Here is a 20165-nt window from a genome sequence, read left to right on the forward strand (position 1 = left end):
TTTTCAGCACGACTGGGTCGATATCCAAACACCTTATGCCATGTACCTGCCACATTGTCACACTCGTTAAACATGTAGACTCAATTCGACGGACCAATATATTGCACCTACACATACCACGTTCCTTATATGACATAGCTTATCATAGTTAGATATTTAATACACATGAAGACATTTCTTTCAATGTTGAGCAAACTAAATCACTGCTTGAGTTCGGAGCCTAACTCGGAAAGACCAGCTGCCTTGAGATCAGCATTAACTTCGTCGATGTGGTTCATAAATTGAGCTTTGAGGTTATCCCACATTGCGGGCTCGTGCTCTAGAACGCTTTATGAGAAGTTGAAAGTTGAAAAATTATTAACAACTGACCGTGCAGCTTCCCTGATCTTAGCATTGCGTAATCTGTTATGGTGAACATCAAACTAGATTCGAACATAAAGGCTAAAAAATCAATTAGGAAAGAGTGAACGTAAGTTGTGTTTGATGAACTTGCCAATGGTTCCTTCATGAATTCGTTCCGGGACCAAGGAAGCTTCAGACGCTCCTTTGAACTCGTCGTAGGAAACTACACCGTTTTCGTATTAGCGGGGGTGGGGGGCAAGAAAACGGATATATACAAACCTCCATGGGGACAAAAACCAGTTTCGTAGCTGGCACCACCTACAAAAAATGTAAGAGGTAGGGAAGGGAAGGTCTGATGTATAATATACCTGGCTTGAATCCATCACTACGGCCACCGTACTCTCCATAGAGCAATCCCATAAATTCTGTGGCCGAGTTTCGGTGGTAGTACTATGGTTACTGTAAGTCCAATGTGTCTTGGACAGAAAATTAAAAGGCGTACAGGAGGCCTAAAAGTACCAGTTGCAACATTCCATCGAGGACTGAAAATCAAGAAATCTGCCAGAGGGACTCCCGGTTGCTTCGATTTTGCAGTGAGAACACAGAAGATCGATGGGTCGATGTGGTCTTTCGAAATACTTCCCACATTGACGAACTTCTCCAATGCGTATTTGTAAGGCACATATCTGACATGCATCCATGAGCATCGAAAAAACGATTGAGGTTTGATTGACGAACTTTCCATGCCATGCAACCACGTCAAACGGAGTGTGCTCCTGCGAACATAAATGTAATTGACCACCAACTCTATAAATACATTGATAAGTGCCGACAAAGAACCTGAACGACAATCTACTCACTTGTAAACAACTGAACAAGTCAAAGTCAGTTGAACGAAATAAAAGGAGTAACAGACAATACGCACTTTCCCAATGGCTTTGATCGATATCAAAGGAAGCAACGGGTGTTTCAAAATCGCGTGCATTGGCAAGACCGTGTCCTCCCAGTGGACCAAGTTCAGGCAGAGAATAATGTTGTCCATAAATTTCCTGGATGTCTAGCGTGAACTAGTCAGCCTATATATGAACAAAAAATATAAAAAACACCCTTACATCCTCGAGAAGGTCCGTCAGGGAGAATGACCTACGGTGCATTTCAGAAAACTGACATCGTCCAAATGAACTATATCTGACCTTGAACTTCATTCCTCGTTGGATGACACATAATTCTCCAGATCTAACCATCATTCTAAAAATAACATGATTAGTCCTAATACTCAAAATAAAGCTTGTATGTCACTTACTTGCCAAACTCGGTCTGGATATCCAACCGGCCTTGCTGAGGAAGGATCAACATGTCTCCATCATTGTTGCAAAATGCCTTCTTCTCCATTGAGGTGTTTGCGAGATACATATGGATTGCGAGGCCCTCATGCAAGGTGGGATCCCCGTTCCCTGCGATGGTCTTCAACCCATCCACGAAATCAACCTTGGCCGAGTCAGGAGGAAGATCGAAGGGGTGCCAAGCAAGCTGGGTAGGACTGATGTGTACTTTTGGATTGAGAGGAAGGAAGCATGCTTCGAGCTGAAATAATAAGGATGAATATGATTAATGTGGTGAAAGTTAATGGCTACGCACGTCCGGGTTATCGGGTAAACGTTTAAAGCCTTTGTGAGCGACAGAGGGCCGAATGCGGTAAAGCCACCTGCAGAACAATTACCACCCAATTGTCTCCACGAACCAGAAAGCATACGCACGCCGTCACGTTCTCAGACCGTGGTGCAACGAAAGAAGCTCCGGTCATCTAGAACCATAGATAACAATCAGCAGACCGAACCAAGAGGTCATTGACTGGACGTACTCCTTCAGTATAAAGGTCATATTTGTTTTTTTGAGGACTGTTTTGGGCATCTGGTAAAGTTCCTGGGCTGCATCCGCGTTCGTCACAGGGTTCAAAGAGCAGGAATAGACCAACTCACATGGCTTCACTGGCAAACAGATTGCCAAACCCGACCTGGTACTTGTACGGGTCCTTCTCGATAGGTTTAGTCGAGAAAGAGCCAGCGGCAGACGTCCCAGATGCTGTCAGAGGCATGACCTAAAAGCTTGAAATACGTTTAAAAGGACTAGACAAATGATGCAATATCCAAAGGATGGAGAGAGGAAAGAGTGTGCTTTGTTTCAAATGAGGATCGCAGGCTATATATACCTCTTTGTCTCCTCTCTTGATAAAGATGGAAACTCCCAGATATAAGCGGGAAAGGTTCTTTTCATGATATTGGTGTGGCAATTGTAAGAAATCAGTCAGAATGGGATACTCATGCTGTGTAATGCATCAGTGAGGGACGCATACGGGCGTAATGAGATTTGGAAGCCGTACCCCGTGGCCAATGACGCTCGAGATCGCCGGTCAGACATATCCCAATCAAGTAGGATTTACGCACAACCTTGGCAGACTCAATCATACGGAGCCCAAATTTAACAATTCAAAACAGAGTGGATCGCACCGATAATGATATTGCAGAACGATTGGACATACTAGGATACAAACAGATTCTTCTCCATCTTTCTTTGACCTTCTTCTGCAGCAGCCATCTTTCCATTTCCCATGGGGCGTTCTTTCTATTGAGACAGCTGTTTGATCTTGACGATGATCGCTGCGAAGAAATAGCCATCAGCATATTGACCTTGGAGACATCGCAGGAAAATGAAGTCACTCACATTGAGGATCAAGGTTCTGGTATGGAATTTGTTCCCATAACCCCCCACAGCCTGGAAAAAATCGCATCAAATTTTGTTAGACAGGACACTCTGTGAGAGGACCTACCCTCTTTGGTGGTACCCATGTAGCCGTACTTCGGCGTCAGCTGGCGTTCCAGGAGCCATGTGCCATATTTAGACCCAAGCTACAAATGATTGAAAATGAGTGTCGCTATAATTTGAACTCTGATATTCATACCCCCGTCTTTTGGTTAAATGATTCGACAACCAATACGAAAGGGCTTGTTCCGATCTTTCTTGTCATCTATGACACACCCATATGTTTCAGTTTGTGATGTAGGAGGGTCAAAAAGAGATACCTGTTCATCCACAACATTCAAACAGGGCTTGTTCACCAGACCCACATCCAATCCTTGTTCTCTACAGCGCAAGACAGCATCGAGAGACCTATAAAGCATCTCTCCAAAGCTAACCACGTATCCAGCCTTACCCTCCAAGATAAGGTCATCCTTGCCAGGAACGAATTCATAGTCATCTTCGAAGAACCTCGTCTTGCCGTCGGGTTTGAGGATCCAAGGCACCTTGGACCGTGTGGAGAAAATGAACCTCAGGCCACGTTCAAAAAAGACGCGCTTGACGATGGCGACCATTTGTGCAGGATCAGCCGGGAAGTAGAGGAAAGATTGTACGTCAGATAAACCATTGTCGGCATACATGTTATTGACACCTAATCCACGATTAATATTCGTCCAATTAAGTCAAATTTAAGAACCACACCAAAGTGACATGTATTGTCGGCCTTTTCAATTAATGTCAGTACACGTTGCACCAGCGATCAATGAAAAACCGACCATCTTAGTTTTGAAAGAAGCGAATAATTTGTTAGAAAATAATATTTATGAAGAAAAAGGACAAACCTCATCAACTAGAATACGCGAATTTGTTTAGCAACGTGCTCACCTCTTAATGCAAAGAATATACATTTATACTTACCTCCGGAATGGGAGAAATGACTGAGAACATTGCAATTGTTCAAACGCGCCATAGTGATTTCTGAAACCACCATTTCGAGGAAAGCTGAGAAAGTTGAGAATACTCCAAATTTGTCAGGTGCGAAACCAAAACCGGCCGCGGCAGAGAAATTGCCTCGTTCCATGATACCGGAGGGGACGAACACTTCAGGATGCTTTTGATGGATGACCTTCAAACCGGTTGAGCCTTCGAGATCACCTGAGACCGATATGTTAGAATCAGAATATGAGGCAAAGTCACGGAACGCACTATCGATGACCATGACCTTCTTCGCCGCCTCTTCCTTGCTAAGGGTATCCAAAACCATGTTAACAGCTTCTCCGAAAATGACACGATTTGCTCCGACTTCTTTGGTGGAACCAGAGTATATGTATGGATTTGGGACGGGCTTGATGTTATCGTATATCGAGGAGAAGTTGCTTAATCCTCTCTTTTCCAAATATTTGACTGCCGCTTTGATAGGGATTACATCGTGTCCATGAGAGCTTCCTTCAATATCTGGAATGCCAGGAGCCATGACTCGCTTGGCAATAACTGAAATGACGTTAACAACACGAACAAGAGGAAAAATGAAACATTTTCCTACCCGCCGCTGGACCATTGTGCGTCACGATAGCGCTAATACCGCCCCATAGCTCATCGAGGTCCTCACCTTGCACGGTTACGACTTTCAAACCGTGGCCCGCCAAAGTGTTGGTGACGTCGTATCCCGGGAGATATTGCGATGGGTGCCCGGCGATAGTTACGTCATTGTCATCGATGAGGAGCTTGACGTTCAACCCTTGCGCAACAGCGAGTCTGGCGGCTTCCGCGTCGTTGCCCTCTTGCTGCGAGCCGTCGGAACCCAGGCAGAATACGGTCTTGTCGCGATTGGCGAGGGCGACGCCGTTGACAAGAGGCCTGAGTGACCAATGAACAAACTGCTTATCATGGCGGGGTCATGTCACATACCACATGTGGCCGAGACGTCCTGAAGAAAACTTGACGCCAGGAGTCAAGCCCAGCTCGGGGTGGCCTGGAAGTTTGGAGTTCGCTTCTCGATAATGAAGGAGGTGCTCGGCGGGAAGCGACCCCTCGAGGGTGGCGAGAATGTATTGAGTAGCCACACGGTGTCCTGCAGCACGACGTCATATCGCGAAGAGCTTCCGATGCAAAACACACGCATACCTGCTTCGTCGAATACAACGGGATAAAAGTCCTTGGAATGCTCGAACAGTGCTAGAAGAATGCAGACCTCTGGAACGGTGTCATATGCACCGCCTATGATATTGTCAGCCAGTGGACACACTCGCGGAGTAAGTTAGGCTCGCCTGTGTGTCCACTAACACCTCGCGCGGCGCCAGTGGCTGTAAACACCACAATGGCGTCCCGCAGGAGTTGTATATTCGCCTGCAAGTCAGCCTTTTGCTCGGCAGTGAGGGTCGGGTTGTGGGGGTCAAGAGACAACCTACACGAAATTAGAAGAAGAAAATTGGGATGTGAAAACACTAAACTTTTTAAACTGCTTGAGGTCGATAGGAAATTCTGCCATGGTAGTGGTGGTGTAAGATAAAGATCGGAATGGAATCAAGAATAGTGGAGCAAGCACGCTTTAAGAGGAAACCACATAGTCTGAAAGTGGACATACACTTCCCCCGATCCACCCGCTTGCACTCCCATACAAAAATGATGAGCGCGGCTGTATCCCTTCACGACCTACATGAAATGCGGATCCGCCTTTTCCATGGTTGAAAATGACCGAGGCGAACACCGATACAAAGAAAGATGAATTGGTTTTCTTGCGGGAGACGAGCACGAAGTCATAAATTTGCACACCCAAAATATGCTAAAAAGGGCTAGAAAAGGCTTCACCACACTGCAAGCGAGTTATTATATGTGAATGCATCGATTGAGCTACTGTACGACATGGAATATTTAGGAGGAAATACGATACACAGACCATTAATTAAACCGTGAACCCTGTGATAACCACCCTGTTCCCAAAAGCGTTGTGCCACGTCCCATCCACCAACTTCTACTTTTACGCACGTTTGTGGAAAGAGATAGAACTTTCCCATTGGTTATCTGTGAAATGACATGTTAATTCGGATCCGAAAAATAGAATAGACAAGCATAAAGGAAGAAAAAAAATCAGAGAACCGGGAATCGACTTGGGTCTCTCCCGAAGGGGCCCTTCAGACGGCACTTCCTAAAGCTTTCGGTTTGAAATCGTCATAGATAATGAAAAGCAAAAGTAGAAACCAAATTTTGATGGAGAAGAACTTACATCGTCCAGATCGTCATCACCGTCGTCGTCGTCGTCCAGTGCGAAAGAATACAGAAAGATTTCTGTGAAAAATTGCTGAAAAAAAAGGTTCAGAGTCCGACATACTTTAAACTCCGATTTGTCAGGTGACCGACTGGCGCTCAGCGCTGAGAGCGACTCTGAGCCAACTCTGAGCGACTCATTGGCAACTCGGTCGTATTTTGGAGTCTACGCTCAACCAACACCATTTTACATGAAAGTACTCTGAAGCATTCATGGATATCAAATATTTATATTAATACAAATAGTGACAAACATGTCCGTACTGTAGCATACTGTGACAATCATAAATCTAGCGAGATAAATTCAACGAAGACTGAGAGAAAGATGGCATGCCCACATTGAGGTCCACTGAAATCTCAGTTTGTAAAATTTGAACAAACCTGGCAGGAGGTCAACCCTTCGATAAATTAATTTTGTATTTGGGTTTATCGGACTGGACAGCGGATGTCTTGCCTTCCATGCCTTTGAAATGCGATCTTGCGCCTTTGAAGTGGATATAAACAGTCTGAAATCTCCCTCTGTGAGCGGTTGACAGAAATAATAGCATATAGAATCCAAGACGTCGCCCAAGCTAATCGGACCGTGTTGATTGTTGACAACAATTGGGCCCCAAGCTTTCATAATCCAAGCCAGCTCGCTCTGGTCAAAATCAATCATCGCAACCTTGATATTCTCCGGAAGAGCTGGAGCTTTGAATGGTGGATGATACAGAATATCTCCGTCGGCGACTTTAGCTGTGCGCGGGCTGGTGCGCAAGTCCCATACCATTTCTCCGCTAGTGAGGGTCTCGTCAATAAATTGACTTTCTAAGCTTTGATGGCATCGAGGTCGGTGGGATTTTGATTTGTGCCTTTTGGTTTCAGGGGACATTGCACCACTCTTGGAAGATTTAGATAACAATAACGCTCTTTTCTCAGGTGTACGTGGAGGTTCTTGCTTATGGCACCAGTCACCCAGTGACAATGCTTGAGGCGAACTGTATGAGTCGGTATCCGCGCACTGACTAAACTGATCGTGGGGGATGTGATATGGCGAGCTGTATGCCGGAGGGGAATCAGCAAAACTATTCCAAAGTGCATCCCTGTATTCGACGTAGTCCTGCTGGGCTGTTCTCTCTGCCGACGTGTTTCTTTGATAAGGTCAAACTCCATCATATCAATAAGATTAGGCTATTACCTTGTTTAATGTAAGGGTATAAGTATTTCTCTCGGTTGTACGGGTACATAGGAGCGTGGTTCAGATAACTTGAACTCCAGGCTGTCCGTACATTGAGTGTGTCCATTATTGAGGGATGTGTGGGCGTTGTGGTGGGCGTATGAGTGGGTTTTGAAGAGAACGAGATGGTGTCGTTAGTTAGATTTAGAAGGATTATATAGTTTAAGCACTAAATGTTCGGATACCGTACACGCCAGGCGACCGTTACTGCGAATAACAACGAGCGCCTAATCAAGCCATCTCGACGTGAGCTGATCACAAGCATGGTGCAATAGCCTAAACTTCGCTCCGTTAAACAATGGAATATTCACACTTTGCTAGAGTTACCTTGTAATGGGCAAGGTCGTTAAGGGTACATGCCGTCCATGTCAAATCGCATCTGCCATCTTTCGCCCACAACCCATAGCCGACAACCCACAGAGAAAAAAGAACAAAGACCGGCAAGTTATTGCCGAGTCTATAAATGACTTTGCGGCAAACAGCGAATTTGATCATGACTTTGAAATTCGACGGTGGCCGGTTCTTCGCAGGCCTCATCATGGGTTCACTCTCAATTGTTTCTTGGAATCATTCCTCTCCTAGTTCGTCCTCTAAATAACGCAAGAATCTTGTTATTAATTTTCAATGGAAAACGCAACAACTTCTAGGAATCTTGGTAACATTGTTGAAATCGTCAATGAAGCCTATAGCGACCGTGCAAGGCAGGGTGCCCCAGTAGACTGTAAGTCGGCGCTCTACGTCTTTCTAGCTGTCTATAATAACGAAATATTAGATGCCAACAAAGTAGCTGAGGCATTTGGATACACGGAAGAACAACTGCGTTCAGTGCCCGAGAATGCACACATGGGGTTGAGCTGTGGTAACCCAGTCGCCGCTGCTACAATCAAGGAGGTAAGAGGAAGATCACCACTTCAAAGTAGGTCGTTATTAAGCTTGAATGTAGGGAGAAACCGTAGTCGATCTTGGATCGGGGGGTGGAATCGATGTTTTGCTCGCTGCAGATAAAGTAGGGCCGACCGGGAAAGCGATTGGCCTTGATATGTCCCAGGTACATTGTATTTGAATCTATTTTATAACACCTTCTAATTTGCCCTTGATACGCAGGACATGATATCTCTAGCTCGTAAGAATGCTGCAAAGAAGGGCCTCAAACCTCCTCAGGTTGCTTTCGTGCAAGCACTGTTAACTGAGCCCCTTCCTATTGAGCCCGATTCAGTAGATTGTATTCTGTCCAACTGTGTCATCAATCTTTTACCGTTTGACGGCAAGGCTCATCTTCTGAAGGAGGTGCACCGTATACTGAAGCCCGGAGGAAGGATCGTCCTCGATGACGTTTGTTTTGTCGTCCATCACGACTTATGACACGTTATCTAACAATTCGCACGTAGATCATTGCAAAGAAGGAGCTCCCGGGATATATCAAAGATGATCTCGCATCGTATGTCGGATGTATCTCAGGTGCTCTGCTTCTGGAGCAGTACAAATCACTCTTGAACGATGCTGGTTTTTCAGGCAAGTCTTATATTTCCACAGTTCTTTTCTTCATCTTTTCGAACTATTGTTTTAGATGTACTTTTCGTCGACAACAAGAGTGATCTCAGTGTTTACTACCAGCAGTCTGATAGTAACAGCGGTTGTAGCACCACAACTACAGGCTGTTGCACACCCGCACCTCGGGGATCCAAAGCACAAAGGCCAAGTTACGATGTAAATGAGTGGGCCGGTGAGTTTTCTCTTGAAGCTCCCTTGAATCACATATCTCAGTTTCATTAGCATCATATCAGATTTACGCTAAGAAAGAAGGAGGCCCCGTCCCCAATCCACCAACGGCATTGCTCCGCTGGTGGGACGCATACCCTACCGTAAAATCATCTCCAGCATCCATGACAGCGGAGGAAGTAGCATCACTCATACGCGGTGAGGGAGATGCAGGCGAATTTGCAGTTATTGATGTTCGCAGGAATGATCATGCTGTATGTATAAATATCAAACTATACCTTCTCCCCATTTCACAAACAACTTTTACCTATAAGGGGGGCCATGTCAGAGGCAGCCACAACCACCACGCCCAAACATTCTTCGACGAACTCCCGGCCTTCTATGAGCGATTTAAGGATACAAAGAAAGTCATTTTCTACTGCCAAAGCTCAAATGGCAGAGGGCCTCGATGCGCTGGATGGTAAGCCACCCCAATAATATAAGCAGTTATTTAACGCTTACTTTCTTGGATTTCAAGGTACCAGGACTATCTAAATTCCAAAGCTAACCATGATAATAAATCGACCGCCTACGTTTTAAAAGGCGGGATCAAAAACTGGCTTTCTAAATTCGAAGGACAGGAGGATTTGGTAGACGCCGATTGAGCGTCCTGGCCACCTATAGGCTGTGGTATATAAACTATATATATTGGCTCGCTATACTCTGCAACAATATGATCACGCCACGATATCTTGGAGAGAACATATAAAATACCAAAAACTTGTTGTGGCCTTACGAGTCGGTTCAAACCTGTCGGACTGGTCCCTCTTGAAGAGGATAGGACGCTGGGGAAATTCCTTGTTGCTCTGACAGCATAGCAACATTCAATGGCGAGTCCTGGTCAAAGCAGAAGAGTGGGTGGTTCATTGTCGCTAGGTTACCCCAGAAATGGAGCACCATGTATGGCCAGAGGCAACCTGAATGGCAAGGCCTGTAAGTGGCGTCTTGATGTTTGAAAATCTATAAAACATGACAATGTAGATTGCAAGACTCAGGATCAAAACCGATTGCATCGCAACCAAGTCTGGAGGAATATTCATCTCTCTGTCGCAGATTCGTCACTCCAGCGAACGATGGATCTCAGTCTCTCCCAAGTTCCCGGTCTGAGACAAGTGACACCTACTTCTTCCCTGCTGATATGGATATAATGGCAAACCGGATTGATGATTCGTCTTTTGATTCTCTAGCGCTTTCCGATACAGACTCATGCGCGTCACAGCTTCCCACCCCAGTCGACGACGATTTTTTCACCCCAAAAGACAGTGTCGAGTCTCTCGCTGTTCAGGGCTGGACTGATGATTTCGACGATGGTGATAGCTTTCTAATCTCTGGGGTCGTATGGGATCAAGCGTCGGGGCAGCATCTCCTCACGGCACCACGTCAAGTTTCTCGAAAGTCGTTCTACGACTACTACTACCCGCCATTGCAACCGAATCACTGGCAAGAATACTATCGTGAACAAGAAAGGCTCAATGTCAAATCTGACAACAGATTCTCGGGTAAGGCCTCTGTGGCAGCACCGTCTGACTCTGAACCCGGACCGATTCCTCGCGTGGACCTTTCCGCAGCATACATCTCGTCAGATGGTGTCGAGCAAAGCAATGAGGTTGAGGATCTGAACCCTGATCCTGAATGTGTATACACGGTAAGCCGCAGAAGCGATGGGTTGCTTTGGTACCAGTGCAAGACATGTCCCAACCGGGGCACTGACAGGCGCTCTGATATGGTGCGCCATGCTAAAACCAGGCTGCATAAAGCTGAGAATTTTACATGCACACTCTGCAACATGGAGTATCCTTCAAAGGATGCGTTGGAACGGCACTTCCAAAGAAAGAGTCACCAGTCTCGAGTTGAAAAGAATAAGGCACGTTATAACTTGCGAAAACGAGTGGGAAGGAAGTAGAACACTGCAGTATGGGTGGTAGCACATTGCCAGCTATAACCGTGATCAATTAGTTTTCCTTGTGTTGTAATAAATAGCATGCTGTTGACAAGCTGTTGAAAGGTTTATTTTGATAGTAACTCGGAGGCAATATGCGCTGTATCTTATCCTCATCGGGAATGTTTTTAACCGGATCCGGTACTAGGTGCAACTTGTGTGCGCCAGATGAAATGAGAAGGAACAGCCAAAGCCAAAGCCCATGGTCTCTCTCGCTGGTTTACTCTTGAAGCTCCTTCCCCTCATCTAAAATGGCTGATATACCAAGCAGTTCGGCCCCCTCTATGGAAAGGCTCGAGATAGAGCGTATGTTTTCGTCTTCTTTAGTGCCACAAAAAATACAGCAAGAGCTCAAGATATATCCACAGTAAGAAACGAAAAGATCAGAAGAGTTGAAGATTACATTGTATACCAGTCCGAGCGTAAGTATCCACGATATTGGTGAGTAAAAGTGACCATTTTGACAGATTCCGTATGCGGTAGTCAACAATTGGAAGTATAAATGTAAAGATTTGCAAACGAAAATCGATCAACTTGAGCAAATCTACCAAGGAACAAGCAGAATCATGAATCAACATCGTAATCATATTCATCTCTTTAAGATTATGAGGTTAACCTAACATCGAGCAGATAAATTCCAAAAAGAGGAGTATAAAAGGTTACAACAAAAAATCGAGGTTTTAGAGGATGATTTGGATGACGAAGAAGAAGAAACGATGCTTGTCATAGAACTGTTGATTTCTATTTTCGAAAAAGGTGCGTATCATTCCTTTTGGATATCATTTTAAAGCATATTTACGACACTAACATCGTCAAATCAGTTATTCAAGCTTTCTACCAGTTCAAGCCCAGTGTAAACATAGGCTAAGGGCTGAATTTAGCTACGCAATCTGTCACGGTGTACCTATGCAAAGTTCTCTGATTCATCTGCGGCAGAAATCTATTAACCATTGATCTACCATATTACAAATAAGGGACCGCATTCGTTGGGGAAGCAACTAGTATCATAGTTCAATCCAGAAGACTTTTCCTATTGCTCCGACGAATATGTGTACGTACATGTCCGCTGAATGAGTGCAGCCCGCCTAGCTCAATCGGATAGAGCGTCAGACTCTTACGGCGGGTTTCTTCCTTCCCTTTGACATCTGAAGGCTGCGAGTTCGACCCTCGCGGTGGGCTACAGGGTTACATCCGAACTTTTTGGAAATGTTTACCTTTTGCTTCCGCGTTTCCGAGGGCGCTTAAAATTTTCACCATCACTTACCTTAATGATTTGTAACCGTTTAACGACTGGAAAGATTTGTTGCGCATATTGAATTGGGATGGACTTCAATGATATAATAAATAATGACTCTCATTGTTTTCGAGATGCTTTATGGCATGTTTCTTGCAAAACCACTAGCAACGAAGTTTGAACGCAGTCGACGAGAAAAATTTGTCATCGCTGGCGTGGGACCCTTTGTAAGCGTGACAGGTAAGCCACAATCCAATAATCGATATGGCCCGCCTAGCTCAATCGGATAGAGCGTCAGACTCTTAAAGGCGGTGTCATCCCTCATTGGGAATCTGAAGGCTGCGAGTTCGACCCTCGCGGTGGGCTACTGTTGTTTTGCATTTTATTTTGGTCACCACATGCCAGCGGGTTGCGGGTATACACCGGATTCATTTCCAGGTCAAGTGGACACAGTCCAGCACACCTTCTACTGCTGTCTTGCCTTTTATTTTATTACTTTTCTCACAGGTTCTATAGAAGCGAGTACCCACCGGAGTACGGGTGATCCGGTCATTCGTTAGAATCGATGCAATGAAGCAAGGTGCCAGTTCACCTTCGTTAGGTGTCTTTTTGGTCCAAGGCATATGACTCCTCTTTGGCACATCGCATCGCGGACCGACAACAAGAAATTCAAGTTGAGTGGTGCTACAAATAAAAGCAGAAGCGATGGATTCCAAGTCCGCTGGCAATCCTCCCTCTCAACGAAATCATTCACTTGTCATCATGTTACTGTCTGCGGTCCTTGTAGCGCTCGCTAGCTATGCATATCGAGACACCTTGCTTGCTCTGGCTTCTCCGAGTGCTATCTTAGATGCGTCTCAGGCTGCGGATATTGTAGATACTGGGTATGCTAGGTATCTGGGCAATCGCTCGTTCCCGAACACTGTTGCTTTTCTGGGTGTTCCGTATGCGGAACCACCGTTGGGAGAACGACGGTTCCGCGCACCTCTTCCTTTGGACAAGGCTAGGATAGCAAGGGAGGCTCGTGGAAAGGTGGTGGATGTCACCAAGAACCCTGCCTTTTGTATTCAGGGTACCACGGGAGGTCAGTTCAATTGCGCATGTTATTAGGGGCCAAATATAGATCTTGAATGCGTTCTGCAGGTGGTGACGCTGGAGGAGCCGGAAGTGAAGATTGTTTGAATGTAAATATCTACGCACCTGTTGGTGCAAATCGCGGAAGCAAATGCAAGTCTTTCTTTGCTCTTTCGTTATCATTTAATCTGACGTGACAATCCCAGTGCCGGTGCTCGTGTACATTCACGGAGGAGGCGAGCTCAAACCGTCTATATGATCATTGCGTAAACTCACGTTTATACCCTTACCCACAGGATATGTATTTGGGAACCCTGTAAACTGGCCTTTCGACCATTGGATTAACCAAAGCCCAAACGTGGTTATCGTCTCGGTGTACTACCGTTTGTCGTCATTTGGATTCCTTGCTTCTCCTGCAATGCGCGATCCTGCAGTTGGTGACCTGAACGCGGGATTCCTGGACCAGATACAAGCTCTCAAATGGGTCAAAGAGAATATTGCCAGCTTCGGAGGAAACCCAGACATGGTCACCATCAATGGTGAAAGTGCTGGGGGAAGCTCAACGGAGTTGCATCTGGTCGCCAATGAAGGCGAAAAACTTTTTAATGCTGCTATTGCACAGAGCGTGTACAGGACCCCTTTGCCTACCCCGGAACAGCAGGAGGTAAGCCGTGCTGAGTTACAACGGGGCTAAGCGCTGACTCCATCTCCAGCCACTATTCAATTTCTATGCCAACCACGCTGGATGTGGCACAGGGTCAGCTGCCGATCAGATAGCATGTCTACGGAAAGCCAGCGTTAGCGCGCTGGCTATGGCCCAGGACGCGGCGGTTACTTCTGCCTTGTAAGACATTTACCTTGTATGATGGACAATTTTTTGGGCTTAAATGAGCAATTTATAGCACCGCGTCAGGATACAACACTTTCCACCCCGTCATTGATGGAAAAACGCTCACGGACTTCCCTACTAAATCGATCTTAGCTGGAAACTTTGCCAAAGTGCCTTTAATTGTTGGGTGGGTAATTAAATTTTTAGTCCTTTATTGTTCTAATATTTAATGTCAGAGCAACTACCAATGAAACTCTGTCGGGGGGCTCTAGTGTGTCAGGCGCTTTAAAGGGATTCTTCCCTTCTATCACAGACTCGGATGTCAACGCGCTACTTGATGTAAGCTCGTTTCCTCGAATTTAATTTGCCCATAGCTCATTGGAAAAAGGCGTACCCACTCTCTGAATTTTCTTCGTCTCTACAATTCCAAACTATCACAGGAGATGCCGAGCTTAGATGTGCTGTAAGCCTCTTAGAACTCCAGTATAGATTATCTCGCTCAAATACCCTGCAGCGCTCCATTCTAGGAACAGAATTCGGGAAAGCCCAGAAATCTTGGACATACAGATATAACCAACCAACTCCGGGAGCCAACGCTGTATTCCACGCAGCTGAGAACTTCATGATGTTCAAGGGCACTAGCACCGGGTATGTCCACAGATGTCCTTGTTACAACTGATCTCACGCAAATCTGGATACTAGCTTCAACGGAACCACCACCTTCAACGCGTTGACGCCAACTCAAAACGCATTCGCGCAAGAGTTAATTGCTTACTGGCTATCCTTCGTCCGAACACACGATCCAAATACGTTTAAGCTATCCCGTTCCCCGACATGGCAGCCTTTTACGACCAAAAACTCGCGGATTGTTCTTCAGGAAGGCCCAGGAGATACAACTACTGTCAGCGGTAGCTTCTTGGAGACACAAGGAACGGAGGAGACGGATCGGTGCAATCTTATCGCAAGCCAGGTGCTGTCCCAGCAAAATTAAAAAATTCACTTGTGCAAACCGCAAAATATTAACTACCTAAAGTTAAATTCCGTACTCAAAAAAATGGCATGATGCTTAGCATCAACGTTCCTATATTTTAGCGTGTATGTATCTATGAATTTCGGAGAGTTTAGAAAAACTCAGAAATACAACTGGACCAACGTTTGTCCAGCACTACCGTGAAATAAGGCGCCTTCATTGAGAAGCCCCTATCGAAATAAAAGTCACGCGCTATTTGTCCCTGTGTACGTGTTTTCGGGTAAACCTTGCAGCGTGCTCGGCTTTTCCAACAGTTTTCCTTCTTTTCTGAGTTCAGTCGACATTGTCGAGCCCTTCGCCACTTCGAAGCCTTGTAAAGTGTTACTCTCGAAATGGTTCAATTGACCATCTCTGCTGCCTCTAAGCCTCCAGCTTTGGCTAGAGGCCTACCTCTCACAATTGACGTCGCCCCTGAAGCCACTGTTCTGGACGTGAAACGCGCGATTGTGGCCAAATATCCAAAGGTGTGTACCTTTTACGAATGACAACATTTTCGCGTCGAAATAGTGCTGGATACCTGCGCAACTGGTGGATGGAATGCCTACCTGACGCGGAATGGATGCGGCCAATACCGGGTGCAAACACGATGGTCTGGAGGGAGCGTACGCTAACGCAATTTTCTATGAAACTAGTTCACCCCTTCGCGCCAACGTATCACCGTCAAAGGTGATAGGAAAGGCCTTTTTGACGAGATCAAGCTTGCGGATGTTCTTTCTGGTAAAGATGGATGGGAGGTGGAGCTGAAGGATCTTGGGGCCCAGATTAGCTGGCAGACGGTATTCCTTGTCGAATACGTGAGTAACGTTTCAAATCCTTTCAACTCAAGCTAAGATGCCACTTACAGCTCGGCCCGATGCTGATTCACCCTGTGTTCTACCATTTCCCTCGATTGTGGTATGGTGTTGACGTGGAGCATAGTGCTCTTCAAAGGTTTGTATTTCTCAGCCTGTTGGTGTCACATTCAAATTCACAATACTCCCTTTAGATATATCTATGCATTTGTCATGCTTCATTTCGCTAAAAGAGAGCTTGAGACCCTCTAGTGAGCTTTTAAGACCTTCGCAAGATTTCTAATCTAACCGAGGATGCAGTGTTCATCGTTTCTCAAATGATACTATGCCTTGGTTTAACATTTTCAAAAAGTAAGCTTTTCGAAACAGTTCCACATTAATTCCACTAACGTTTCCATGACAGTTCGACACATTACTGGATCCTGAGCGGTGTGTAAATTCTTCTCTGCGATTGATATCTTGCTAATTTTGATTCAGGTGTCATTTTTGCCGCTGATATCTACCGACCCGCCTTCTCGGCCACCTCTCCCTACATTGTCAACACAATCAGGGATAATGAGCATTTCCTCTGGATCGGCGCTGGACTATGGGCTGTAAGTTATATCCGCTACCCAATATCCTATGTCGAATTTTCTAACAATTTGCTCTAGTTTGCTGAACTGTCCAATCTCCATACTCACTTGACCGTCAGCGCTTTGCGCCCACCTGGCACCCGCAAGAGGGGCATTCCTTACGGCTACGGATTTAACCTCGTCTCCTTCCCCAACTATTTCTTCGAAACTCTCGGATGGGTTGTTATCACCGGAATGTCCGGAAGTATCGGCGGTTAGTTGCCTTTTCGCATCTTCAAAAAATTATAACTTTGGACTGACGTCGTATACTTTATAGTGGCTTTCTTCACTGTTGTATCGTTCTACACCATGGCCATCTGGGCTATCAAAAAGCACAAAAACTACAAGAAAGAATTCGGTAAAGAATACCCCAGGAACCGAAAGGCTATTATTCCTTTCATTCTGTAGAGTAGCACTAATAACTACTTCGGTCGTTTCCAGTAAAATGATTTACATGTAATATAAATCATTTGATGGAACACTCATTACTTGATTACATATAATTGAACGGGTTAGAATGTCCTTTGTATCGATTATAAAACAAAGGTTTGAAACCTGGTTTTAGCATTGAAAAACAATCAAATGGCAAAAACTAAGTAGCCCACCGCGAGGGTCGAACTCGCAGCCTTCAGATGCCTTGATCGCCTAACGAGTCAGACGCCCGTAAAAGTCTGACGCTCTATCCGATTGAGCTAGGCGGGCATGTTTGTGAATGAATTTGTGCTTATATAACAAATGTTCTAAGCTACAGCGCTTGACGCGGCGGTTGTCAGCTCGCCTGCGAACTTACTCTCCGCCATGTCGTCCGTCCTTGGTTTACGACTGCTACGGCCCAGCTGTGCTGTCAATCGCCTGCAATGTCGTCTCAAATATCGAAATATGTCCCGAACGCACGGTTCCATTCTAACTCACGATCCAATCAAACTGGAGTGCACCGAGTTCATACCCAGCGACGGAAATGCTACCCAAGGACCTTTGATCATCCTACACGGGCTTTTGTGAGGAACGGCGTCTAGAAGTACGGAGTATGAGGCTGATATGTGTGTTGAAGTGGGTCAAAGAGGAACTGGGTATCCATGTGTAAGGCATTCCACTCACAAATGCCGACGCACCCAATATACGCGCTCGATCTTCGCAATCATGGAACATCACCACATGCCACTCCAATGACATATGAAGCTATGGCTGGCGATGTGCATGCGTTCATTCAAGAGCGAGGAATGAAGGACGTTTCATTACTTGGACATTCTATGTGAGTTTTTCTGATATTGAGAAAGATCCCTCTAACGCATATGTAGGGGCGGAAAAGTCGCCATGTCTTATGCTCTTTCCCTTGAAAAGTGGAATGTGTCACCAGGAACGCTAGGAAAACTTATCATCGCGGATATTGCCCCGTCAATAGGCAACCTTTCTCCAGAATTCATTCGTTACATCGGTGCAATGCAGAAGATTGAAGCGCTTCCTTTTGGCAAGATCAAAACACGAACGGATGCCGATCACATACTTCAAGCATACGAATCAGTTCGTCTATATTATAGTCATAATTAATTTAAAAACTGATTGTTATTATTCAGGACGTGTCTGTTCGTCAATTCCTACTCACAAATCTTCGACTGCCACATGCACATGAGCCGTCGAAAGCCAAATTCATTGTCCCTTTGTCCATACTTTCAAAATCTATGGAAGCCTTGGGTTCATTTCCTTACGAATTTAATGCGGCAGATAACATAGTCCCGGTAACCTTTGATGGCCCAACGCTTGCTATCAAGGGCACCAAGAGCCCGTGCGTTAAGTTTTCGGTTATGTTGATTGATGCTAAAGAGCATTTAACAGGTATATAAACCATAAAAATATTCCGGCTTTGAGAGCATTTTTCCCTAATGTACAACTGGAAGAGCTCGATGCTAATCATTGGGGTACAAAATTTCCTTTTCTCGCAATCCCTTGCTTTACTAATTTCCATTGTAGTGCATGCCGAAAAACCTCATGAATTCAAGAAATTGGTCGTCGATTTTTTAAACGATAACTAGAATCAATAGAAACCCCGAGATGCACCCTATAGGCTCGTTCATCTATGCCCCCGATTTGACCCTCACATCCGCAAAACCGGACAATACTCCTTAGAGACCTAATCCGCGAAAATCTGAATATGTATATAAGGGAGCTTCCCGGGGCGCTATCTATGGAGGTACATTTATAGATGTTTCTTTATTGCCTTTGGTTATTGTATCCAGCCTATACCACGATTTCCCTTTCAAAGCGAGCCCAGAAGGCCCCCACCACCACCACCCAGGACTCCCCCGGAACCACCCAGAATGCCATTCACAACTGGGAAACGCATTAGCAATCTCGCTCACTGTACTCTCATTACTATAGGCTACTCACGGGGACCAACCACTGGTAACCCTGACAACAATGGCCCGACTATAGGAATACTGTCCAACAAACTCGGCCTTTCGACTGCCACTGTTGTAACGGCAGGTTGTACGACTGGTTCGTCGACTCTGTGATAACGATGCCAGTGGTAAGTATTGGTGCGGTTAAAATCTATGATTGTGCAGTGTTTCAGTAGAATTGGTCAAGCATTGACGCCAACAATTCTCACCTCCGTCGGTTGCTTCTCTGTTACCAACGACATCAGGCAGTGGTGTGGCCAAAGCGTTTTGGACAAAAGCAACAGCAGTGAGGGCGATGAAAATTTTAAGCATGATTTACGTCTGATATCTGAAGCTCTGAGCCTGGTTGCGTTGGATAAGTATTTGGGGATGCAAAGATTGGTTTATATCGTCTCCAGAATATTTTTTATCTCGCATACTTGTCTCATAGCCTCCTTGAGAGAAGCAGCTTTTCGTCATAAAGGCTGTGACCTGTTTAACTACGCCACTGGCGTCTCGTAGGATCAAACCTCTAAACGCACTTTATCAGAGGTTAATTTAGTACCCTTGTGTACTGATTATGCATTTTAGATCGCTGAGTGGGCATATGGCCTCCATAATGTTCAATACACTCGCCTCCAAGCACAAACAGACTATATTCGGGTAGCAATTACCCAGTTTAAAGATCATTGGCGCCATGTGTATGTGATCTTTGGTTTACACTCGAGAAGATGTCACTTTATTATAGTGTCCCGTCGGGCAGTTGAAGGATCCTCTTGTGGCGATGATGATTCTAGAGCATACCCTCTCATGGTATAAGTGCCTTCATACCTCTTGACGTCATGGTTCATCAATAAAATAAGGAATTCGGACCACAGGAAACAGGATGTGCTGCCAAGAAGAATC

General features: G+C 45.4%; 8 protein-coding genes and 3 non-coding genes across 11 annotated transcripts; 7 read left to right on the top strand and 4 right to left on the bottom strand.

The window, feature by feature from the left end:
- Positions 1–200: 200 nt before the first annotated feature.
- On the bottom strand, positions 201–2437 carry JR316_0006345 (Homogentisate 1,2-dioxygenase; the record flags this gene model as incomplete). Its single annotated transcript, XM_047892094.1, has 16 exons — positions 201–327; positions 370–402; positions 490–565; positions 622–660; positions 711–792; positions 845–1028; positions 1081–1149; positions 1203–1212; positions 1268–1399; positions 1455–1485; positions 1536–1590; positions 1646–1926; positions 1981–2047; positions 2100–2146; positions 2204–2270; positions 2322–2437. 16 exons carry the CDS (start codon positions 2435–2437, stop codon positions 201–203), a joined length of 1416 nt encoding a protein of 471 aa, XP_047749443.1.
- Positions 2438–2964: 527 nt separating this feature from the next.
- Positions 2965–5626, bottom strand: JR316_0006346 (Transketolase; the record flags this gene model as incomplete). The annotated part of the gene is made up of 12 exons (XM_047892095.1): positions 2965–2999; positions 3064–3114; positions 3170–3248; positions 3302–3367; positions 3423–3790; positions 4057–4293; positions 4345–4629; positions 4682–4995; positions 5047–5209; positions 5263–5355; positions 5424–5542; positions 5589–5626. 12 exons carry the CDS (start codon positions 5624–5626, stop codon positions 2965–2967), a joined length of 1848 nt encoding a protein of 615 aa, XP_047749444.1.
- Positions 5627–8242: 2616 nt separating this feature from the next.
- Positions 8243–9981, top strand: JR316_0006347 (Arsenite methyltransferase; the record flags this gene model as incomplete). Its single annotated transcript, XM_047892096.1, has 9 exons — positions 8243–8339; positions 8391–8509; positions 8562–8666; positions 8723–8950; positions 9007–9121; positions 9186–9341; positions 9392–9591; positions 9652–9797; positions 9855–9981. 9 exons carry the CDS (start codon positions 8243–8245, stop codon positions 9979–9981), a joined length of 1293 nt encoding a protein of 430 aa, XP_047749445.1.
- Positions 9982–10274: 293 nt separating this feature from the next.
- Positions 10275–12183, top strand: JR316_0006348 (uncharacterized protein; the record flags this gene model as incomplete). Its single annotated transcript, XM_047892097.1, has 6 exons — positions 10275–10309; positions 10358–11021; positions 11587–11737; positions 11799–11894; positions 11946–12071; positions 12137–12183. 6 exons carry the CDS (start codon positions 10275–10277, stop codon positions 12181–12183), a joined length of 1119 nt encoding a protein of 372 aa, XP_047749446.1.
- A 211-nt stretch (positions 12184–12394) lies between these two features.
- On the top strand, positions 12395–12494 carry JR316_0006349. The gene has a single exon. It is a non-coding gene; the product is annotated as a tRNA-Lys (tRNA).
- Positions 12495–12816: 322 nt separating this feature from the next.
- Positions 12817–12915, top strand: JR316_0006350. Its single transcript has one exon. It is a non-coding gene; the product is annotated as a tRNA-Lys (tRNA).
- Positions 12916–13311: 396 nt separating this feature from the next.
- Positions 13312–15443, top strand: JR316_0006351 (Acetylcholinesterase; the record flags this gene model as incomplete). The annotated part of the gene is made up of 8 exons (XM_047892098.1): positions 13312–13633; positions 13920–14287; positions 14337–14467; positions 14526–14639; positions 14689–14791; positions 14841–14915; positions 14967–15100; positions 15155–15443. The coding sequence occupies 8 exons, from the start codon at positions 13312–13314 to the stop codon at positions 15441–15443; spliced, it is 1536 nt and encodes a 511-aa protein (XP_047749447.1).
- A 371-nt stretch (positions 15444–15814) lies between these two features.
- On the top strand, positions 15815–17292 carry JR316_0006352 (Putative enoyl reductase; the record flags this gene model as incomplete). The annotated part of the gene is made up of 9 exons (XM_047892099.1): positions 15815–15946; positions 16115–16276; positions 16327–16412; positions 16468–16524; positions 16574–16624; positions 16677–16702; positions 16751–16866; positions 16924–17098; positions 17162–17292. 9 exons carry the CDS (start codon positions 15815–15817, stop codon positions 17290–17292), a joined length of 936 nt encoding a protein of 311 aa, XP_047749448.1.
- A 190-nt stretch (positions 17293–17482) lies between these two features.
- JR316_0006353 lies at positions 17483–17586 on the bottom strand. Its single transcript has one exon. It is a non-coding gene; the product is annotated as a tRNA-Lys (tRNA).
- A 398-nt stretch (positions 17587–17984) lies between these two features.
- JR316_0006354 (Abhydrolase domain-containing protein C22H12.03) lies at positions 17985–18914 on the top strand (the record flags this gene model as incomplete). Its single annotated transcript, XM_047892100.1, has 5 exons — positions 17985–18136; positions 18183–18405; positions 18459–18667; positions 18718–18800; positions 18853–18914. The coding sequence occupies 5 exons, from the start codon at positions 17985–17987 to the stop codon at positions 18912–18914; spliced, it is 729 nt and encodes a 242-aa protein (XP_047749449.1).
- A 224-nt stretch (positions 18915–19138) lies between these two features.
- JR316_0006355 (uncharacterized protein) lies at positions 19139–19592 on the bottom strand (the record flags this gene model as incomplete). The annotated part of the gene is made up of 3 exons (XM_047892101.1): positions 19139–19212; positions 19270–19431; positions 19490–19592. The coding sequence occupies 3 exons, from the start codon at positions 19590–19592 to the stop codon at positions 19139–19141; spliced, it is 339 nt and encodes a 112-aa protein (XP_047749450.1).
- Between the last annotated feature and the right edge of the window lie 573 nt (positions 19593–20165).

This window comes from Psilocybe cubensis, chromosome 5 (assembly GCF_017499595.1).
Source record: "Psilocybe cubensis strain MGC-MH-2018 chromosome 5, whole genome shotgun sequence".
Lineage (NCBI taxonomy): Eukaryota > Fungi > Basidiomycota > Agaricomycetes > Agaricales > Agrocybaceae > Psilocybe > Psilocybe cubensis.